This window comes from Eptatretus burgeri, chromosome 9, assembly GCF_056783735.1.
Source record: "Eptatretus burgeri isolate ZD-2024b chromosome 9, Ebu_testis_v1, whole genome shotgun sequence".
NCBI classification, from domain to species: Eukaryota; Metazoa; Chordata; class Myxini; order Myxiniformes; family Myxinidae; genus Eptatretus; species Eptatretus burgeri.
In genome coordinates this window covers 91,440,858-91,464,190 of record NC_140969.1, presented here as the reverse complement: position 1 = coordinate 91,464,190, position 23,333 = coordinate 91,440,858, and the positions used below count along the sequence as shown (strand labels likewise).

The window sequence follows — 23,333 nt, the reverse complement described above, 5'->3', positions numbered from 1 at the left end:
TCGGTTGAGAGGGACACAAGGGAGGGGGGGGGAGCTATCTCGGCTCTCACCAGACTGCCCGGAATTGTAGGCCGTCGCACACGGATAATTCCGTGACGCAGCAGGTCGCTAACCGACCGTGGACGCCAATAACTCAACCGCGTGACCTAGGGTCCTCCCGTCTTTGGGTTAACCGGGTTCCCTAATTAATCACGTGATTTAATTACCGGGGAACACGCTCTCGGTAGGCCTTGTCTGAACCAGATCACTTTACCGGATCGGATGGAGCTGAGCGACACTGCCAAGGACATACCGGCTGAAAGGAATGGATCATTGGGAATAAAGTCCCGGCTAAGCTAGGATTCAGACCATGCTGGATCAATGAAGGAACAGACAAAAACGAGCTGGGAACATTTCTAATAATAACTTATTTACAAGCAAGCGAGGAAAGTTATGTGGTACAGTGAATAGTTTTATTGGCGTGTGTAATGCAGTGATAGAAAGAAGCGTGAGGTACGACAATGTACAAGCAACTTACAAAAGCAGACACAGAGCAGACTTAGCCCGACATAATAATAATAATAATAATAATAATCTTCTGCAATCTTAACTTACGAGGACAGGCGCCAAGACACACACACACACACACACACACACACACACACACACACACACACACACACACACACACACACACACACACACACACACACACACACACACACACACACACACACACACACACACACACACACACACACACAACCCAATGAAGAGGAGTAAAGGAGGAGAGGAGATGAGGCTAACAGTCTCTGAATACCGATCGCGCCACCAATACGTTCTGGGGGGGATGATCCGCTGGGCGATATCTCCTTGACAGCTGGCGTGCCGTTTCTTGTTTCATGGCACTTTGTGGAGCTGGCATCGTCCAGAGAATGAGACGCGACAGTCGGGCATGAAGGGAGGGACTTGGGTGGAAAAGGCGGAGTCGAGACCGAGTGGACGGAGTGGTAGGCGGGACCAGGTGGGTGGGTGGAGTCAGCGATGTGTGGGTGGAGAAGGGCGGAGAAGTGGAGGCAGAATCACAGCGATGACGGCAGGTGAACAAGGCGGAGTTGCAACGAATAGGAGGAGAAGGCGAGTTGGAGATCCAGCGCATCAGAGAAAGAGAACGGCTTTGCCATCCGCCTTTTATAAACCCCGCGGTGCGGGGCAGAGGGCCACCCCGAAGCGATGCGTCGTCACCCGAATCGGGCGCTCTGATTGGCCCCGGCCCCCAAGCGACCCAGCCACTAAGGCCGGAAGCAGCTCCACTCCACTTCCGGTAAGATGGCCTCAAGCTGTGAGATCGCCTCGCTCCCATCTCACGACATGATATGCATTGTACCGCACTGAACTCCGCAACATGAATTGCCTTGCACGAACTCCCGGACCATGCCCTGACGACCGGCTGAGGGCACCTCCGGCTAGCACTGGTTAATGTGCCTGCTCCGTGATGCCCCACGCGGCCCGCGCTGCACAGCATTCCCCTGCCTGATCGCGGCTTCGCTGGCGGGAGAGGCGAGAAGGTAAGATGTTATGGCAAACCCATTCACAGACGGTAAGATGTATCCATTCGTGCCCTGCTCTGTACGATAATAAAGTGTCGTGAGCGGCGCACGGGTCTGCCTTCGAGCACGTTCCACACAGTGCATGCGGATCTGCCATTAAGCACGTGGCCAGCGCTAGCATTCGCCCGATTCTGTTATCGTGTGTGCGGGGCCAACTCAGATCTGTGTGAGGCATTGAGGGGAACGATCGGATATAATAATTAGATGGAGGTTTGGAATGAAAAAGGATATAGATATGTGTTAGATTGGGAATTGGAGGGAAAAAAAGGATGCCAATATAATTCATCCAGAAATGGGTTGAGAAGTACGCGCCGCCCATATCGTGCACAACGTGGCGTGGTCTTTTTTCTATTATCGGCTTCTGATGATGTAGCTATTAGCACCAAGCTACGAGCCATGCTCTTGCCGATATTGGGTCATTTGCTTCTGTGTTGTGAAAAACAACATCCGTGCAGCCTCTTTAAGAAATATTCATTCATATGCCTTTTCAATGCAACCGGCAATCTCATCCCATATCATTGGGAATGTGAGACGGTCATCTCGAGCTTGCGGCAGAGGTTCGTTTGAGGATATCGCTGTTTCCTCACAGCTGCGCTGTCGATGCTCCTGGTGTTGCGGCTTTCTATTCCCTCCCCCGGCCGTGGCATGTGCTGCACGTGTTGGACGCAAATTCGGATTTACCTCAGGAATAAGCAGAAAAGAAGAGTAGACATGAAGTTTGTGGTGTAAGGAAACTTAACTATGAGATCCCCGCAAGGCACATCCCATTTGACCCACTAGACAAAAGGGAAGGGGCTATCTAAATGTATATTGATGGAATAACTGTCTTGGGACCACACCTCTATCTTGGGTCTTGTTGGATGCCATTACCTTGGAGGCATGCAGTTCCTTGAACTGCAACAATACAGATCGCATTCAAAGTCGTTTTTTTGTACACAATGTCGAGGCTCGTATGAGAGCTAACATACAGAACGTACAACAAGGATGCAGGAGAGAGAAGGACAAAACAGTAGGGAACAGAGACATTAAGAGATCTGTGGAAGGGAGAGGGATGGGGCAGGGAACATGGGGTACACAATATGGACACCACAGGGACTTTCAGGTCCTTGCAAGACAGGGACTTTCATGAAGAAAAGCAGGGAAGGTGAAGGAGGTGGGTTTAGGTTGGATGAACGGGGGTATAGATCGTTGTTTTGGATGGGGGAAGATAAGAGATGGTGGTGAACAGCTGTTTTGAAAACCTGGAGGTAAGAGTGGGATTTAAGAGAGTGTGGAGGTTTGTTCCAAAGGTGGGAAAAAAGAGGAATGAAAGAGTGAGGGTGAGCAGTTATTCATGATTTTGGTAGTTTTACCAGAAGGGGGTTGCTGGTGGACCTTGAGTGCCCTGTTGAGATGTGTTGGTCTGGGAGCCACCATGTGAGCCACCATGTCTGGTGCCACCATGTGAAAATGTGCAAACAAGTGATTTTGATGTGACACCCCTGCTATACAATTTTTGATACTTGGACCTTGTCAGTGGGTGTGTTGGCCACCTGAAAAGTGTTATTGGACACCTCAACTCCATTGCGCAACTTCTGTGGGCAGGTTTTTTTGATAAAAGGCCATGACCGAAAAATCAAATTTTGGGGGTAGGGGAAACTAAATTGACCATTACTCCACAATGGAACACCCTATGACAACAAATTACCACTCATTGTCTTTGTCTCGATGTATGCTACAGGTTAGTATCAAGTAGATTTCAATTGGGTGACCTTCGAGGACACCAGAGGTCAAAAGGTCAGAAAAATCAGGCCACGCCCAAAATCTGGCACTTTTATCAAAGAAATACTGTATAGATCTCCTTTCCTGTACGATTTTATCTGAAAATACCACTTGAATCAACTTCTTAGATCCTCCTGATGTTTTTGGAGAAGCAGTATTTTGATTGAGCCCCAACAGAGCAAACTATGACCGGGTCATTTCATGTTAAAGTGCAGAAACGGTGTCCATCACACTCATAATGAGACTGAATGGATAGAATGCAATCTATGGCTTTAAAATTCACATCCAACGATAGTGTAATGATGTTGAAACATACTAAACATAAAAACATGCCGGATTGAGGCTGTGCGCATTTTTTCTGGCAGCCTAAAATGTCGAGGTATACCAAATATAGCTGTCCCAACTCACACTTGTTGGTGTTCCAACTCGATTATCTACGAGTAATGAATCTGCTTGAAGACTTGCGTATGGATATTTGTGACCACATCCGATGGAGCAAATTGTCTAAAAAGTGATTCGAAAGGATACAATGGACATTCCTGAAATAAATACAGTATATGACCCCGTCCCATAAAATTTGTCATCTCCGTCGCATTTTTTTTTGACTGGGCGCCGGATGTGCACGTGCTTGGAACTATCTGCCGAGACCTGTACAAGTGTTGAACGCCTGCCATATTTAATCCGTGAAGTCTACTCATCTTTCCAACAAATCGTTTGATTTTGTCTAATTTTGACAGCGAACATCATCACTGGGTAAGTATACTATAAATTTGTCAACTCCAAACGTTTAATATCTTGCTTTTGAGAAAAAAATTGATTGTATAAGGGGTAATGAAGTTGTAAAACTGTTTGATCCTGGTCACATCACGCATTATTGCTTCCTCCTATGATCGCTGGAGAGTGGGCACGCCTTTTTTTTCTTCTGAAAACCATCATATCCGTCACGGTCATCGCCGTCACATTTGAGGACCGTTACGGAGATGACAAAGAATCGATGGAGTTCTTTTCGCATGAAATAACACTCACCAGCTGTTGTGGGGCACTAGAAAATTGTGGGGCACTGTAAATTTGTGCTCGATATTAAACTTTAATAGAGTTTTGCCATTGACATTGGAAGTTTGAACTATTTCTTATGCACTTTCATTTTTAACCGCGTCGCGTTGCGAACGCTGGCTCTAAGAGAGCTCTATGTTGTTCTTCTTGTTCTTGTTCTTGTTGTTCTTCTTCTGGTGAAGCCAAAACCTTTAGGACGCGGCTCTTGGACACATTTGTCCTTGTTCAAGTAATTCTGCACCATTTTTGAGATCATACCGAATCAACAATATTAGCAATCAAAGTGTGGGAAGGCTTCTGCTAAAAAGATTTGGTGCATTACTAGCAGGTGTCATCGCGGTAAGTGTATCTTTTATGACCAATGAAACCATTTGATGAGGGCCATTTGCAAAATTTACACCCGGTATGAACGTAAAACAATTTGAAAGCGTCTCACCTGGGGCTCACCTTAAGGCGGTATCATTAGTTTTTTTTAGAATTTCTCGAAAACATGAACAAAATAACATGTCAAATTTCTGAAATTGAGAAGGATTCTAAACAGTGTAAGTGCATCATTGAAGCAGTTATAGTTGATGGTATTACTTTATTTGTTTTGAGTACCAACGAATGTTTTATGGAATTGACAGTGTGACGGAGATGACAAAATTACACATAACCTCGGGGAAAATAAGCTTCATACCGTGTTACAAAACGAGCAGCTGATGTTACATGACTAGTTATAGTATTTGGATATGTGTTCGCATTATAATAGAACATGAAACAATTCTCAACTTTCTCATTTTTTTCCCCAGACAAAAAACCACCTAACAAAAGTGACATTACCATGAAATGACCCGACCATAGATTTGTTCGTCGCAAATCTGAAACTCCGCTAAAATTTACTTTTTTGAAGAAATTTCTTACTTTCCGATGACAGTTGTTTTGTACATAGAAGTCCATTTACAACACTCTAAGTGAGTTCTGGAACTGTTTACCCCATCACCCAATCACCCCATCATCCCATCTTCCCCCCACCCCCATGAATCCCATGCTACCCCTTTCAGTACGCTTAACACGTGCTCAATCCATTTTTGCAGGTGCTGCCTCCTTGCTTTAAAAGATGGAACCTCTTATATCAGCAAATCGAATGTGGTGCAGTTCCTGCCCAGGTCGGCTAACAACTGATTACTCAAAATGTTTGATTTGCCAATCCACTGCTCTTGAGCTTGGACCTTTGTCAAAATTAACGAAACGGGGATTCTCCACGTTCAAGGATGCCATTGAGACAAGGTGCGATGAAGTATATAAGAGGCTTTGGGCAGACATGCAGCAGGAAGATGCATTCCTTGCCAAAAAAAACAGAAATCCACCTCTTCTCGCAGCAATTGCATGCATAAAAATTACCCCCGTGTGGGGGTGACAGTCCTCTCTATAATACCACAAGTTATCAATGTTCAGTTATGACCGAAGACTACTGCGCAGTTCTACTGCACAGCTCGAACTGCGCAGTTTGGTTAAAGATGACTCGGCATTTTGGCGCGCGCGCACGAAATTACATTTTGAAAATAAATGCCGACGTTTATATTTCGGGTTTTGAAACTTTTGCACCTTTGGCGGAACATGTATAAATATACAAGGTCAGCTGCTATGCAATGACACCATTCACTAACTTTTACCATGCCCAGTAGAGAATATATAGCCTCCTCAAGGTAGGGCAGTTTTTGCAAACATTGAAGTCACGTGACGCGAAAATGAAAGCGAAATTCTAAAATCCGTCCCGACCAAATTTAGATATTGTCCCATACATTCATATGCCGCAATCAAATTCAAGATCGCTTGAGAAATGTAGGAGGAGATAGATTTTGAAAATCGTCATTTTCGCATTTTTTGCCAACTTTGAAGTCACGTGACACGAAAACAAAAGCGAATATCGAAAATCCGGCCTGACCAAATTTAGATATTGTCCCATAGATTCATATGCCACAATCAAATTCAAGATCGCTTGAGAAATGGCGGAGGAGATAGAATTTGAAAATCGTCATTTTCGCAACTTCAAAGGCCTCGTGACCTTGACCTTGACCTTCGGTGACCTTGAAAGTCATACCATCGTCTACGTCTCATCGACCTCTATCAGGATCACTAATGACCAGATCTCCCGCTTCAACTTCATTGTGAACGGACGGATCGAAGGACATCGACACCCATATTATTAGGTCATGCTCGAAGAGATGACCTAAAAAGCATCGAGTCAAAATGCTTGCGAACAGAAAGTGAATCGTCAGCAGGAGAAACACCATTTCTTCGAACAAGTCGGACTGCCACCATTGACTATAAATCCGTGTGTTTTTTGTGTGAGAAGGATCGTGATGACTTGGGTGAAAGGACTTTAGTATCTGTCGCTACGGTTGAAAGACAGCTGTCAATTCACAATAAAGCAAAGGAACTAAATGAGGAAGCAGTGATCTTGAAAATTATGGGTCATGGTGAGAAATGCCTCGACTTGATAACAAATGATTTTCGATATCACCGAAAGTGTTTGAACAGGTTTATGACAAAACGTAAAACTGAGGGTGCAAGTTCGGCCAAGTTGTCAGAGCATGACACAGTGTTTTTGACATTGGTATCCGAGATTTCAAATGGACTTTTAAATAAGAAACATGTGTATTCTATCAATCAACTTTCAAAAAGATACAATGATTTGTTGCCTCAGCATGGCAAACAGAAATATAGAACAGGCAGATTGAAGAAACGAATTATTAAACATTTTACCAATGACAAAATTCAGGTTGTGTAGATGAAGAACACAGCTCTAGTATGTTCCTCATCTCTCACTGTCAAAGAGCTTTGTGAGCAAGTTGTGGAGCTGCAAGCTGAATTAAATGAGTGTCAGTTACTATTTGATTCTGAGGATGAATGCATTGATGACGGTTTGCACAAGGATATGTCGCTGAGTTCATATCACTTAGCTTAAACACCTACGGGCAGAGATTAAAACTTCTATGAAAAGAGAGGATGCTTCTGAAATTGAGATATCTTATGAAGCAGCCTCTAGTCAAGTTCCTGTTGACTTGTACAATCATTTAGCTTGTTTGCTTTTTGAAAACAATGATGCCCGAGGTCAGGATGGAAGAGTCTGCCTTCCTGGTGACAGCATGGAAAGGGTATTGTACCTTGCCCAGGACATCATAAGCATTCTGAGTAAAAAGCCTACCCCCAAGCAGGTTGGACTTGCTCTACATGTCCTGAAAGAAACTCATAGCAAAAACCTCGTCGCCACTTTAAATCGGTTTGGGAACTGTCAGCTATTCTAGTGCGCAGCGTTATCTGACCACTATAGCCAATGAGGTTTCTGAGCGAGAAGAAAAGGAAGGTATCTTCATCCCGCACAATATCGTTCCTGGACAGTTTCTTCAAGTTGCGTTAGACAACCTCAACTTCCACTCTGAAACTGAGGATGGAGGCAGTCTGGACGCGACAACCAATATCATATATCAATATTCAAGTGGTCAGGAGACAACAATGATTGTGCTGGGAAAGTGACCTATCATAAAATGAGGCAAATTACAATTTAAAAAACCTGAGAAATTTGAACCAGTCAGCAGCCACCTTACTCTTAAAGAGAGAAAAGAGGCCCCATCATTGCGTGGTATTGGAATGAGTGAAAATGAGATTAGAGATAGTAATGTATTGGTGGATGTAAACATTGTCTGGTTCTTACTAAGGATGTTCCCTGCTCAAATAATGACAGCTGAAGGTGACAGTCCATGCAGCGTACTAACTTGGAATGCATTCTTTGAACTTTATTCTGGGAAACAAGCACATAAAACAAAGATTGGTTATGGTCTAATGTATCCACAAACTCCAACCAATCCAGATGTTGTCAAGACCTCTCTAGACTACTTTGTCTCACTGAATCTCAAGTTAGGACAATTGAACACTGTGATCACTTGTGATCAAGCAATATATGACATAATAAAAGGTTTCGTAAAAAAGGATCCAGTGTGATATAAAAATGTCATAGTGCGACTTGGTGGCTTCCATATTGCACAGAACTTTCTTGGGTCTATTGGGTTTTTGATGAAAGAAAGCGGCATTGAAGAGGTGCTGGTTGTTAGTGATATATGTGGTCAGGGAACAGCTAATAAGGTGATGGCAGGAAAGGACTACTATAAAATGGTTCGTTACCATTCATTGCTAAGTGAGGCTTTCTTCATGCTTAAGTGGGAAGCATTCGAGCGATGGTTGTTCCAGAAAGAGTACACAGATCATGTTGAATCACTGTCAACTGTGTCATCGCTGTTAGAAAGAATTCAAGTGGATTTTGAAAAACAGGACAAAGACAGTGTCATGCAACATGTTGGTGATGTGCTTAATCATCTGAAATCCCTAGATGAATGTCTGAGAGGAATTTGAGAATTCTTTCGGAAAGACAGCACAGTTGTGGGGAATGTACATAGAAATGGTACTCCTTCTTAAGCATTATGTGAATGCTGAGAGAGCTGGCCTTTGGAACCAACACCTCCTGGAGGTAAAAAGCATGTTACCATACACTGTTTTGTCTGGACACAGCAAGTACATGTCCTGTCTTCCAATATATTTGAGTGAAATGAACAGCCTTCCCAACTCAGCACCAGATGTTCACAAATAATTTGAGGCGGGCAACTTTGCAGTCCATCAGACGGAAGGTGCATTCATTGGTATATGGACAGACCTCCCTTTGGAGCAAACCTACAACAAAGAAGGGAATAACCCAATCAGAATCAGCACGGGAGAAGTATGTAAAAACACTGCCCTTCATGACAGCGGTTTCTGAGAGTGTAAAGCAGATGGTGCATATGCAGTCTTCTGACTCAGACTACCACGAAAAAGTGAATAAAGATGACATGGCAAAGGTTCTTAAAATCAGAGACGTTGTGACAGAAAGTATGAGGAATCCATTCGCTCCGACCATTGCAGCTGATAAGTTGGTCAACATTGCAACGGGAGAAATGCTCGCTTCTACAGAAGTTGTAGACTCTAAAAGACTTGGATTAGAGGCAATTGCATATGCCGGTTTCACTGATGCTGAAAAGATAATTACCCCAAAGATATTGACGTTTGCTGCACAACAGAAGCAAAGGGGAAAAAGGGAAGACCCAGTGAAACAATTGGTATCTGAGGAAGGCACAGTTACTGACTAATGAAGGTAAAATAGAGGCCAGCTACGAATGGTGCGACTACCCTCCATGCCTGTTTGAACCACACATAGCTGGATACACAATGCGTAAAGGAAACAAAGCCGACTTCCTACACACCCTCCAAAGCAAAGTCAGTGATTCATGCGAGCCAGTCAAAGAACTGCCTCCCTCTGCTTTAAAACGAGTGTATGTCATAGATGCAATACAATGGCATTCGTTCAACGCTTCCAAACCCTTGGGGCTAGCGTTTTCAGCCTACTTCAGGAAAGATACAAAATCAAGATTTTGAAGATTAAACCGATGAACTGTTCCAAGGTGCACTTTGTCGGTGATGGATAGGACTTTGGTGAAAATGAGCTTGAAGGGTGATGGACGCTTGAGACGTGAAACGGGAGCCAGTGCACCAGAGTTCGTTCCAAATGATAACATGAAAATACCAGTATGGAATACGTTTGTTTCGAATCCAAGGAACAAAGCAAACCTGCTATCCTACATCTCACCCTGCTGGTCAAAGTCATCCATCCCTACCAGATGGTTTCAGTCTTATAATTGGTGTTGATAGTGAGGGAATTCGTGTGACCAACAGCGGTGTTACACTGTTGGAGGATTTGTGCTGCAACACCCATGAAGAGGCAGACACCAGAATATTTGCGCATGTAGCCAGCTGTCAGGATAGCAGTGTAATCGTCATTCATGCTACTGATACTGATATCATATTACTTGCAATGTATCATTTACCATGGCTCCAAAATGTGAAGGAGTTGTGGGTGGAAAAGAACAACCTTTTTCTACCAATTCATGATTTGGTCAGTGAGTTAACAGAGGCAGTGCACAAGGACCCCTTAGAACTTACTGCCACATTATTTGTTTCCTATGTTGTATCAGGATGTGATTCTGTCAGCTACCCTTTCGGACGAGGGAATAAGAGAGCGGCCAACGTGGCAATACAACGTGTTGGAACAATGCCACAACCGACTGATTTCTCGCATACAGATTCTTGTGTGGACATCAAAGTGTTCGATGAAGCTAGAGATTACTTTTGTCAGTTGTACGGTATACCTGGCTATTCATCTCTCGATCGGTTGCGTGCCCATTTATTTACTTCCAGCAAACGAGATCTTCGTTCTCTACCTCCTACTGAGGATGCATTTCACTATCATGTTCTCAGAAGTCTTTGTCAAATCAATCTGTACAAGCAAGCAAATGTGCTAAGGCTGGACCAGCATGTATCATTGCATGCAGCTGTAATGGTGACCAAGCCAAATGTGGTCGGCTGGCTGAGGACAGTGAAGACGAGGACTAGACAACAGTAACTTGTAGCTGGTGGCACCACTTCGGTAATGAATTCCAATAGACGTCGTGAATTGCCTTTTTAAATGCGGCAAAAGTGAACTGTCATTTCTTTCATGCTTTAAGGTGGTACGACTCTTTGTATCTTTGACGAACGAGTAGTTGTCAGATAACTGTTTGGCTACTGACAGTGCATTTGAAAGCAAATGTTATTGTAGTGACATGTGTAGAAGAGCCCTGACAAGGCAGCGTATGCTGTTTCTGAGCTTGCAATCCATTTAGGGCATGTTACTACCTATATCACTAGTTGTCCAAGTAGCATCGACTTATAGGGAGTTGATCAGCAGAATGTAACATCCTAGAATAGTTTTCATCATTTTTGTCTCACACATGACACTGCAGTACCTTGTGACATTTTGCAGTCTTTTCTCATCTTTATACATGTATAACAAATTGACCATTTAAATCATTTTTGCAATAAATTATAAAATTCTAATGGACATTATCAGCACTGTACTTTCACATAACATACATAGCAAAAGTAATGAAAATCCACTTATTTTTAGTGATTTTCAGATTTGTTACAATCGATTTTCTGGTCATGGTGCACTTTATTGTGATCCATTTGAAATATTTCTTCTCCAAAAAATTCAGAGGGATCTAAGGAGTTGATTCAAGTGGTATTTTAAGATAAAATCGTATAGGAAGGCGATCAATACAGTATTTCTTTGATAAAAGTGACAGATTTTGGGTGTGACCCGATTTTTCTGACCTTTTGACCTCTGGTGTGTTCGGGAAACAGCTAATAAGGTGATGGCAGGAAAGGACTACTATAAAATGGTTCGTTGCCATTTATTGCTAAGTGAGGCTTGAACATCACCCAATTGAAATCTACTTGATACTAACCTGTAGCATACATCTAGACAGAGATAATGAGTGGTAATTTGTTGTCATAGGGTGTTCCATTGTGGAGGAATGGTCAATTTAGTTTCCCCCTACCCCCAAAATTTTGTTTTTTTTCGGTCATGGCGTTTTTTCAAAAAAACCTGCCCACAGAAGTTGTGCAATAGAGTTGAGGTGTCCAATAACACTTTTCAGGTGGCCAACACATCCACTGAGATGGTCCAAGTGTCAAAAATTGTATAGCAGGGGTGTCACATCAAAAGTGTATTTCTCAGCCTTGGCTCCCAGACTATGTGGACGGGGACGGGGGAGGGGGCGGGACATATCGCTGACAGTGAAGGGTTGGGGACATATTGCAGACAGAGCAGGGCAGGCGAGACACCGGAGAGGAGACGGTAGAAGACAGAAAGACCACCAACCTGCCTGCGGTGAGAGAGTGAGAGACCCAAAGATTCAGCCTCATCACGGGAGATACAAATGCCTTGGTTTCCACAGTGTGAAGCCGAGAAAGGTGAGAGGCGGGAGCACCAGCCCAGAAGGGAGAGCAGTACTCCATCAGGCTGCGGACGAAAGCTTTGCATGTGGTCAGGAGCCCAGGTGTGCCAAGGAAGAACTTTGCACGACGGAGGATGCCCAGTCGGCAACTGGCTTTGGAGGCCAGCTTGTAAATGTGAATTTCCCATAAAAGATCATGGCATATAGTGAGATCCAGAAGTTTGAATGAAAGTACTTCTTCAAGAGGATTGTTGAGAAAGTAGATGGGGGTGGGGTTTCCAGACGGTCCTTTCGGAGAGACATTGTGAGAGTGTGAGATTTGTCAGGATTGAAAGATGTGTTCCACTTGTTGGACCGGTTTTGATTTTATCCAGATCTGCAGAGACTGAAGAGGCTGCTGCTTGCTGATCTGAGGGATAACAGATGGTACGGCAGAGGGTGGAGTCATCAGCAAAGAGATAAAGAGGATTTTCCGGAGTCAGAGAGATCATTAAGGAAAACCAGAAAAAGAACAGGGCCCAGAACGCTGCCTTGAGGAACTCCAGCCTGGATAGGAAGAGGGGATGAGATAACTCTATTAAGGGCCACACGTTTGCTGTGACAGGAGTCCGTTACTGGAGCCTTTAACATAAAAAAAACAAAAAAACCTGCATGTGCAGGTTAATTCCTTCAGAATTGCAGATTGGTTAATTTCCCCATTCTTGGCTTATTTTAGTATGACTTGTAATATCCCTTCCGATATCGGCCTTTTGTACACTTTATTTCTCCCAAGTTTATTTTTCCTTTCAACAATGTTGAAGGCTCACAGGATTGCTTGTCTAATCGGAATCCTTTTCAATAAGGAGCCATCTGCTATTTCCATCGTTTTTTTTTTGTGCATAACAAATATTTGGCCCAAAATTAGGAAAACGTGAACTATTTCAGGTTGAAATTTTGTAAATTCCAAGAAACTTTTCAATACAAAGTCAAGGCTCATAGAAAAGCTGGAGCACTGAATGGCTCAAGACGCAACAGAACAAAAGGAACAGCAGAAATGGAAGGGGGGGGGGAGAGAGAGACGGCACTGATCTCATGGCTGACATTGAGAGCCTCCATCCATTGGTGGGTGAGTATAAGCAGCATGTCCAAGGTGGTGTGACCTAGTCTGAATCCAAATTGGTGATCTGAGATGAGGCCGCTGGAAAACAGGAAGGATTTGATATCAACAGCTCGATTTATTCCATGACCTTGCTGATGATTAGAAGTAAGCTGATTGGTCTGTAGTTAAGGGGATCAGTGTTTGCATTTTGTTACCTCCGCCACTGAAAGTGGGAGGGAGGTTATGTTTTCACCCCTATTTATCTGTCTTTGTCCAGACCCGATAATTTTTTTTTTTTTTATCAGTGATTCTTCACCATTGAGTGATGATTGTGCTAATCATATAAGATATATAACAATATCTCAAAAAGTTGTGGATGGATTCGGACAAAACTTGGTGGACAGGCCGGGTGTGTGTGCCAAGGAAGAATTGATTCGATGTTGGTGAAGATCTAGAGCTAGAAACAAGAATTGTTTTTTTTTTTATTTTGTAAGTGATTCATCACCATTGATAGTGTTGTGGGCCGGGCGTCGGCGGCGAGCACGACCATGAGGTGGAGCAGTCGAGTCGGCTCCACCGAACACCCGGAATTTAGATCGTGTTCCTCAGAGAACTCCGAAAGGCACGGGTCCCTTTCAGGACCATGAATCACCAATAATTCAGCCGCGTGGAATAGGGTCGATTGCCAACTTCAATATACCTAAGTATCCACGCGGCAAAGCTACCGGGGAATTCACACCCTCGGCAGGCCTCGAGCGGAACGAGCCGTATTAGTGCTCGAACCGTGCGTAACCCGAGCGGATGGTTACCAAGACCCGTCGGTCCAAATACACAATTTACCGTTTCCCAATTTCCCAACACGCACCATGCTAAGCCAATGAAAGAAACGCAGAAACAAGCTGATGCATTCAACAAAAGGAATATTTATTTACAATAGGCAGGGAGGGAACACAGAAGAGCAGAGTTATCCGACTATAAGAAATGCAGTCAATGTATAAGCAAAAGCACTCATAGAGTTGCTACTTAAAGATGGGCCCACACACAGAGACACACACAGACACACACACACACACACACACACACACACACACACACACACACACACACGGACCCGTCGGGTCTTTATTGAAGGCCTCTAGCTCGAGGACAGGTGAGCTAGAGACCAGAGACTGTGCTTGGACCTGTCCACCTCTTGTGGTCTTCGACGATCCGGCTCGGCGGGACTCAAACCCGCAACACAATGCCGCTCCAAGCACCAGGTACCACGCTCTCCAACTGGCCATGCACCAATCGACCAAGGCCAAGGAGAAGATAAGAGGCAATGATGATCCAGCTCGGTGGGGCTCAAATCCGCAATACGATGATGAACACCATTACGATGACCACGATCCTTTTTACCACCACGACGATCACGACCCCCACCACCACGACGATCACGACCCCACCACCACGACGATCACGACCCCCACCACCACGATCACAACCCCCACCACCACGACGATCACCACTCCCAGCCTGGCGTTTCTTATATTCCTTTTTCCTCCGGGGTGAGCAAATCGCCGTCTGAGGTGCTCTCCAATCCCATTGGCCAGGGTGCCGTGGGAAAGGTCGCTCTCTTTGGCAATCTCAACCCTCATTGGTCGGCATGTCCTGGGAAAGTCGCTCTCTGTGGCCATCTCAACCCTCATTGGCCGGCGTGTCGTAGGAAAGTCGCCTTCTGTGGTGTGATTGGACAAGGGGCATGCCCCTGCCTTCCTGGGTGGAGTCCCGGTCTAAGGCGATGGAAATCTCCGCCCACGTACGTGGCTGAACGCACGTGGGCAATGGCGTCGGTGTGTGAAGTGAAGTGAAGTGAAGTGAAGGAGGTTTGTTGTAAACGAAATTCCGCAGCGCACACATGTAATTCCCGTTAGACTCAGGTAGGGGGCCCTAACTATAAACACACACTTACTGATATAACTGTTCTATAAGGACCTGAATGTTGAGTGCAGTAAGCATCCAAATTCGTAACAAGAGATGGAGCCAAAAACCATATATCGGATGATATTTCAAAACGTTGTGGACGGATTCGGACAAAACAAGGTGGATGAGTTGGTTAGATAACAAGAACAAGCAAATTCGATTTTGGTTCAGGTCCAGATCCAGATCCGGCCTATCGGTGGGATACAAAACGTAAACTGTTCTGCCTGGTAGAGGTATGCATTCTACTGAGTGCTGGTCCAGTTTATGTAATGCGCTGATGTTGGCTAACGTAAGCAGATGGAAGATGACCTCGGGCAAATAATTTGAGTGAAAATAGCGGAGAGAGGACGTTGCACAAATGTGTTGCTTGCGGAACGTGGAAAGCACGATCTATGAATGTCCGAAATTCATTTTAATTCCTTCCTTCACCCGTTTTTTTTGACCCCAGTGATATATCGTTACTCAGAAATGCAATCTTTGTAGGAGTGTTTCTCATTAACTGAAGGTCAGATTTAACCTGGATGATTTTGGAATAATTTTATCCATATACAAGTAGATGAAATGCTTAAATATTCAGTGAAATTGCCTATTTAAATGGTATGAGCTGCAATTTTTATCGAGTGTGTTGCAGATGAATCTAGTTTTAATGTGTTGAATCAATAAGATTTAGTCTCAGGAAAGCATGCCTCCTCTCCACCCAAAACGTAAACATTGTTTCCTCTTAAATTGCAAAATATCCTCACATTTACAGTGGTATCAATTTTTTTATTTTTTAAATCTCTGATTGTAAACTGTTTGCATCATATATCTGACATGTGACCTCTTGGTGTGGAGGCTGCAAACTAATTGTAATCTAATTGCTGCACAGGTGATCTTTACCTTCATGCAGATATCCATGGTGCTACCAGTTGTGTCCTCAAGAACAATACTGGTAAGAACCTGTCTTGGAAAATGATGCTCGTTAATTTGGTTGAGTCAGCATAAGGCAGAGGAGTGGACATAGGATTACAATACTTGGAGAGGGGATTGTAAGCTGTCACCAACCCAACTGTTGTTGATTGAGAAACAGCATGATCTGGTTGTGCCAAAAGGCAACGTGTAAGATGGGGCGATTGTCCAAAAACTTTAAGGAATGTTGCTGGTACAGTGCGCGGTGGTGTGGGATACTGAATGATGGGTTTGATTTGTGGATTTTTCATAATTGGGTGAATTAGAAACATGTTGTCATAATCTCTGTCTGCCATGCCTCTGTGATAATGAGTGTTACGCACGTTCATGAATGTTTAATGCTGTGTGCAAGTGTGACTTCATGAATGTTTAATGCTCTGCTGATGAACGCCCAGCTCCAGCAGTTTGTGTGAAAATTAATATGCCACTCAAAACCTCAACAAACCGTCTTGAGTAGTCAAAACATCATCAGTTCGAAATCAATTTTTCATTGGTGTTTCCTGGCCACGCAAAGGAGTGGTGTTGGTTTGCCAATCATTCCCGGCAGGCATATGCTAATAAGGTCGTGTATCCAATGTGTATTTGGTAATTGGAAAAAAAAATGCCGCGTGGATGTTCAAATTTGTATTCTTGTTAGCGTAGTTCTGCCAGAATCCCTTCCTGTTGTTATTAGGAGGGGTTATAATGCACAGCTTTTCGCATCTTGGGATTATTTGTTTGGTTTCCTGTAAGTTTACCAGACAGTACCTGAGCAGTGTTTGTTCTTATTACTCATAACAAAGGGATGGGCTGGAAGGATGGCTCGGAGGTAGTGTGCTCACCTTTGAGCTTTCCACTTTGGGTTTGATTCCCAACCCAACTATCAAACTTTCATCATGGTGTTTCGCAGCCAGGCTGTTGCATCAATGAATGCACCCTCTGTCGGATGGGACATTAAGCTGAGGAGCCATCTCCCAGGATTTGATGGCTGCTGGTAGTCTTTAAATATCTCATGATGTCTTTTGGCAAAGAGTAGGTGATCGCTTTCTGCACCCAGGCAAGATCCTGCACCCAAGCACTCAGGCTGGGGAAGGCAATGACACACAATTCGATGTTATCCTTGCCATGAGACTGCTTTGTCTGCATGGAACCTACCCTCAGGCAGATCGCTGAACAGACATGACCGTGAGCGGGGGGGGGGGGGGGGGGATATACTCGTACGGCAGCAAAGATGCACACAAGTTTCACTGCAAAATATTGGAGACAGATGAAATGTTTTTGGAAGAATGGAAATTTTATTTCGTTTGCTTTTTCCACAAGCATCGTGGATACAGTGCCTTCTGAAAGTATTTCTACACCTTGATTTTTTTCACATTTTGTTGTTACAGCCTGATTTTAAAATGGATTTAATTGAGTTTTTTTTTGTCACCGATCTAACGGCTCGATCCACACAAGATACTCCGTAATGTCAAAGGGGAATTTTTTTTCTTTGAGTTTTTTTTTACAAATCAATTAAAAGTGAAGTGAAAAGTTGTAATGTCTTGTGTCAATAAGTATTCAACCCCTTTGCTATGATGCTCCAAATTGAGCTCAGGTACATCCAATTTCATTTGATCATCTTTGAGATGCCTCTACAACTTGATTGGAGTCCACCTGTGGGCAATTGAATTGCTTGGACATTATTTAGAAAGAAACACCTTTCTATATAAGGTCCCACAATTAGCAGTGCATGGCAAAGCAGAAACTGTTCCATCAAGTCCAAGGAACTGTCCCTAGAACTCCAAGATAGAATTGTGAGGAGGCATAGATCTGGGGAAGGGAATAAAACAACTTCTAGACTGTTGAAAGTTCCCAAGAGCACAGTGAGCTCGAGCATAAGGAAATGGAAAGAATATGGAACGACTCAGACTCTTCTTAGAAATGGCCGTCCGACCAAAGTGAGCAATTGGGCAAGAAGGACCTTGGTCAGGAAGGTGACCAATAACCCAAAGACCACTCTGACAGAACTTCGGAGCTCCTTGGCTGAGATGAGCAAACCTTCCGGAAGGACCACAATCTCTGCGGCACTTCACAAATCTTGGCTTTACGGGAGAGTAGCCAGATAGAAGCCACTCCTGAGAAAAAGGCACTTGACCGCACACCTGGAGTTTGCAAAAAGGCACGTGAAAGACTTGGATTGGAGAGCATGAGGAAAAATGTTCTGTGGTCTGATGAGACAAAAATTGAACTCTTTGGCCTGAATTCAAAGTGCTACGTCTGGCAGAAACCGAGCACAGCTCATCACCCATCTAACACCATCCCTCCCGTGAAACATGGGGTGGCAGCATCATGCTATGGGGATGCTTTTCAGTGCAGGGACTGGGATACTTGAATGGATAGAGGGAACAATGAATGGAGCCAAATCCAGCAGAACCTGCTTCAGAGTGCAAAAGACCTTAAACTGTGGTGAAGATTTACGTTCCAACAGGACAATGACTCCAAGCATACAGCCAAAGCAACACTGGAATGGCTTCAAACCAAGAACGTGAAAGTCCTTGAGTGGCCCAGCCAAAGCCCAGACTTAAATCCCATTGATAATTAATCTGTGTTAAATCCTTGAAGATTGCTGTTCACTGACACTCCCCATCCAACTTGACAGAGTTTGAGCAAATCTGCAAGGAAGAATGGGAGAAAATCCTCAAATCCAGATATGCAAAGCTGATACAGACATACCCAAGAAAACTCGAAGCTGTACTCACTTTTTTTTTTAAACAAAATATTGACTTTGGCTCAATTCTGTTGGACCCTGCTATTCGCAGGGTATGCATTCCTGAAAAATGCCACGAATGTCGGGATTCGAAATGTCAGGGCTTTGTTTTCACAATCTATCTATAATTCCAGCAATCTCTGTGTGTGTCTGTCTGTTTGTCTGTCTGTCTGCGACCGCCGTTTCTCGACGACCGCCGGGCTGATCTCATTGAAACCTGCCAGGAATATTGCCGGGGACCCGCGGATGTGCCTTTTCGAGGTTTGATATCAATCGGACGAGCGGTTCCCAAGTTACGGCCATTTTACTGCTTTTTCAGTGTTGAAAAGGTGTATATATGGCAGCTGAAGGTGTCGTTCCACCTTCTCACCTTATCATGCCAATTTTTTTCCCAAATTATTAATAACCGGACGACCACCGGTCCGATCGGATTGAAACTTGCCAGGAATATTGCCGGGGACCCGCGCATGTGCCTTTTCGAGGTTTGATATCGATCGGACGAGCGGTTCCCAAGTTACGGCCATGTATCTGTGAGCCAATGACAGGACACGGTGCTATGACGTCACAAATGATGTCACAATTGAGGCTTATTTAATTAAAAAAATTTTTTTGAAGGATTGCCCCACAATTATTCTTCTTTGTTTGGTATGACGTCACAATCGACACTGGGGACCTGGGTATGTGCAACCTGGGTATGTGCCAAACTCCCAAGGTTTGATTATTATTCAAATTATTAATTAATCCCAAGGTTTGAATTTTCCCGAGGGAAACAGCTGTTTCCCAAGGGTTTGAAAGCTGTTTTTTTCCCCAAGGTTGGAATTAATCGTTGTGCTTGGTAGACATTTGTGAATATATTTACAGAGAGAGGGACGAGAGAGGAGGGGGAGAGAGGAGGTGAGAGAGAAGGGCGAGAGAGGGGAGTGAAGGGGGCAAGAGAGGGGAGGGGGGAGAGAGGAGGGGAGTGAGAGGGGGAAAGAGGGGGTGAGAGGGGGTGGTAAGAGAGGGGAGGGAGAGAGGAGGGGAGAGAAGGGAGAGAGTGGGGGTGAAAGGGGGCAAGAGAGGGGGTGAGGGGGGCAAGAGAAGGGAGAGAGGAGGGGGAGAGAGAAGGGCAAGAGAGGGGGTGAGAGGGGGGCAAGAGAGGGGAGGGAGAGAGGAGGGGGAACAGAGGGGGGTGAGAAGGACGAGAGAGGGGGTGAGAGGGGGAGGGAGAGAGGAGGGGGGAGAGAGAAGGGTGAGAGGGGGGGCAAGAGAAGGGAGAGCAGAGGGGGGGAGAGAAGGGCGAGAGAGGGGGGTGTGGGGGCAAGAGAGGGGAGGGAGAGAGGAGGGGGGCGAGAGAGAGGGGCGTCACAATTCTTCTTCTTCGTTTGATATGACGTCACAATTTATGCTGGGGACTTGATACTGCAGGCACGAAGCTGCACATACTGGCACGCACCTACGGGCCCGCCCCTACGGGCCCGCACTAGTAATAATAATAATAATAATATTTTTAACATTGTTTAGGCTTGTGGAAGAGCGATTGCATAGAACAAATAAGGAAACAACATTACAAAGGGGAACAGCAGGGAGGAGGGAGAAAGTAGTTGGAGACGGACAAACAAGGGATGCTGGTCATGATGAGGGGTAAGGGGGAATGCAAAGGTTGGGCAATATGGATTCATCAGCGAAATTGTGTTTAACCAGTTTGTCATTTTGTCAAGGTCTGGGGAGAGGGAAGAGGCTGCTGCCTCTCTGTCAGAAGGATGAGAGATGTCACAGCAGAGAGTGGAGTCATCAGCAAAGAGATAAAGAGGATTTTCTCGAGAGTCAATGATCTCATTGATGAAGATTAGGATTAATATGTGGCCGAGAACACTGCCTTGGGGTAATCCAGCCTTGACAGGGAGAGGAGAAGAAAGGGTTCCGTTGAGAGCCACACATTAGCTTCGAGAGTGGAGGAAGTCAGTAATCCAAGAATGGAGTTGGCCTTGGTCCAACAGGCAGACAGTTTGAAGAGCAAGGCAGGATGCCAGACTGTAACAAAAGCTCAAGATATGTCCAGAGAGACGGCCCTGATCTCGTGTCTGATAGAGAGCCTTCGCCATTGTTGAGAGAGTAGAAGTAGCATGTCCAAGGTAGAGTGACAAGGTCTGAATCGACATTGATGATCTGAGATTCGGCTGTTGAAGAAAAGGAATGATTTTATGTCAACTGCGATGATCAATTCCATGACTTTGCTGATGATTGGAAGTGCATTAAGCTAATTGGGCCATAGTTAAGGGGATCTGTTTTTGCACCTTTTTAATGTAATGCTGTGATGTTGGCTGATGTCAAATTTCCCAAGTGGACACAGGAGACCCGTCCTGGAGTGTTAAAAAAATAGAAAAAAAAAAGTAGGTCGAAGTAGGTCACACTTAATGACCCGCGAATACATTGTGTCTGCGAAGAGCGAATCCACAAATAGCAGGGTTGGACAGTACTTATGTAAATTAGATATTTTTGTATTCCATTTTCAATAAATTTTTGAAAATTTCTAAAAACATGTTTTCATTTTGTCATTATGGGGTATTTTGTGTCGATCAGTGACAATTGTTTTTTAGATCCTCGTGGAGGATCTCTAAGTCTTACTCACGTTGTTGTTCTTGTGGACTTTTTGTTTCACAGCCTACAGTTTTCATCGAAACTTCCTGAAACTTGGAGTATATATGTAAAAATACCCTGCGCAGACAGTAACCATCTCCGATTTTGAAAATTCCTCCTAGAAAAAAAAGTTATGACGTCAAAATATCTCCGCTAATGGAAATCACCTATACCATTATCCCTGAAACTAGGCAAACTGTTTGAATTTTGTTTGCGGGAATCAAGCCGGGCATTAGCACAGATAATTTATCGCAAACCTGATACATCACAATGACGTCATATTCGTTTTTATGACGTCATCCTTAAGAGGACGAGGATCTTAGCTCATTCGAGCTTGTAAATTTAATCCATTTGAAATTCAGGCTGGAACACAACAAAGTCAAGGGATGTGAATACTTTCTTTCGGCACTTGATGTGCACGAACAATTTCACCTTGTTACACTGTTTGTTTTTTTCCGAAATCGTTTTCTGGATTATGCATACCAGTTGTATTTTTTTTCTCTTTTCCACAGATTGATGCAGAGTTTGAGGGGTTAATAGAATAGAATAGAATTGAAACTCAAATCTTTCCTGAGACGGACACATTGCAATTTTGATTAAAAGGACATTGTGAATGTTTCAAATGTAATTTTTTGCACAAATGTTTTGTCAAATTAATGCTGCTTAATGAAGCTTTATTGCATTGATTAATCATGATAGGAACTCGACAGCTCTCTACTTTTTATGGATTTCATTTCTCTTTGGTGTCCCAGAATACATCACCCTATGCAGGCTTCTCCATCTGTCATTCTGTCTTGTATTCCCTTTGACCCATTCACACATCATCTCCACCTGTCAGCATCTTTTTCTCTCTGTCACCATCCCCATTTCCCTGCGGTACCTGCTCCCGTACATGCCAGGTAACCCGGTGCCACCACGCACGCTGACAGAGGCTGGCACATTTTGTGTCTGCCACAGTGCTGCTTGGGATGCGCGTGTGGTCATATCAGCGTGGTGGGTGTATCACCACCAGGTGAGGTATTTGTCACGGAACTTGGTGTTGCATGGCTATGCATGATTGAAAGTTGTTGAGGTGGTGGTGGTGTTGGTAGTGGTGGAGTGTACACATATGCAGTAAACTCTTGTTAAGCCCCAAAAATATATTCCTAGAGCATTTGTCATAACAAGTATTCATTTTAAGTGGAATTTGATCATCCATTCATTCAAAATGATTTGACCCATGAACTCATGTGTCACATCAGCACTTGCTTCAAGGGTCAACACTGGGTGTCTGAAAGGCAGTGGTTCTCAAACTCAGGGTCGCGACTCGAACTTGGGTCACGAGGGCCTTCTAATGTTTGTGGATGACTATGTGCCGCTTCATCTCATAGCGATATATCATATTAAATCGTTGATAGCTTGTCAACATCTCACAAATCATAGTGTTTGAGAGGGGTTTTTCGTTTTGAAATCGTTTTCTCCGACAATTTTTATGGTGGGTTCTGGTACCAAGTAGGTACCGGTACCATTTAGGTCGCAAGGCGAATGTGATTTCATATTTTGGGTGGACGTTTTTTGACAGATATATATGTATATATATATATATATATATATATATATATATATATATATATATATATATATATATATATATATATATATATATATATATATATATATATATATATATATATATATATACACACACACACACACACACACACACACACACACACACACACACACACACACACACACACACACACACACACACA

The 23,333-nt window shown here is 44.0% G+C and overlaps 1 protein-coding gene across 6 annotated transcripts in view; it reads left to right on the top strand.

The window, feature by feature from the left end:
• NEMF (nuclear export mediator factor) overlaps window positions 1–23,333 on the top strand; it is a 204,075-nt gene that overhangs the window by 81,421 nt on the left and 99,321 nt on the right. For all 6 annotated transcript variants that reach the window (XM_085896078.1, XM_085896081.1, XM_085896080.1 and 3 more), the window contains 2 exons: window positions 16,156–16,218; window positions 22,479–22,591. In XM_085896078.1, coding sequence (XP_085752204.1) covers window positions 16,156–16,218; window positions 22,479–22,591 — 176 coding nt within the window. The remainder of the gene's footprint in view (window positions 1–16,155; window positions 16,219–22,478; window positions 22,592–23,333) is intronic.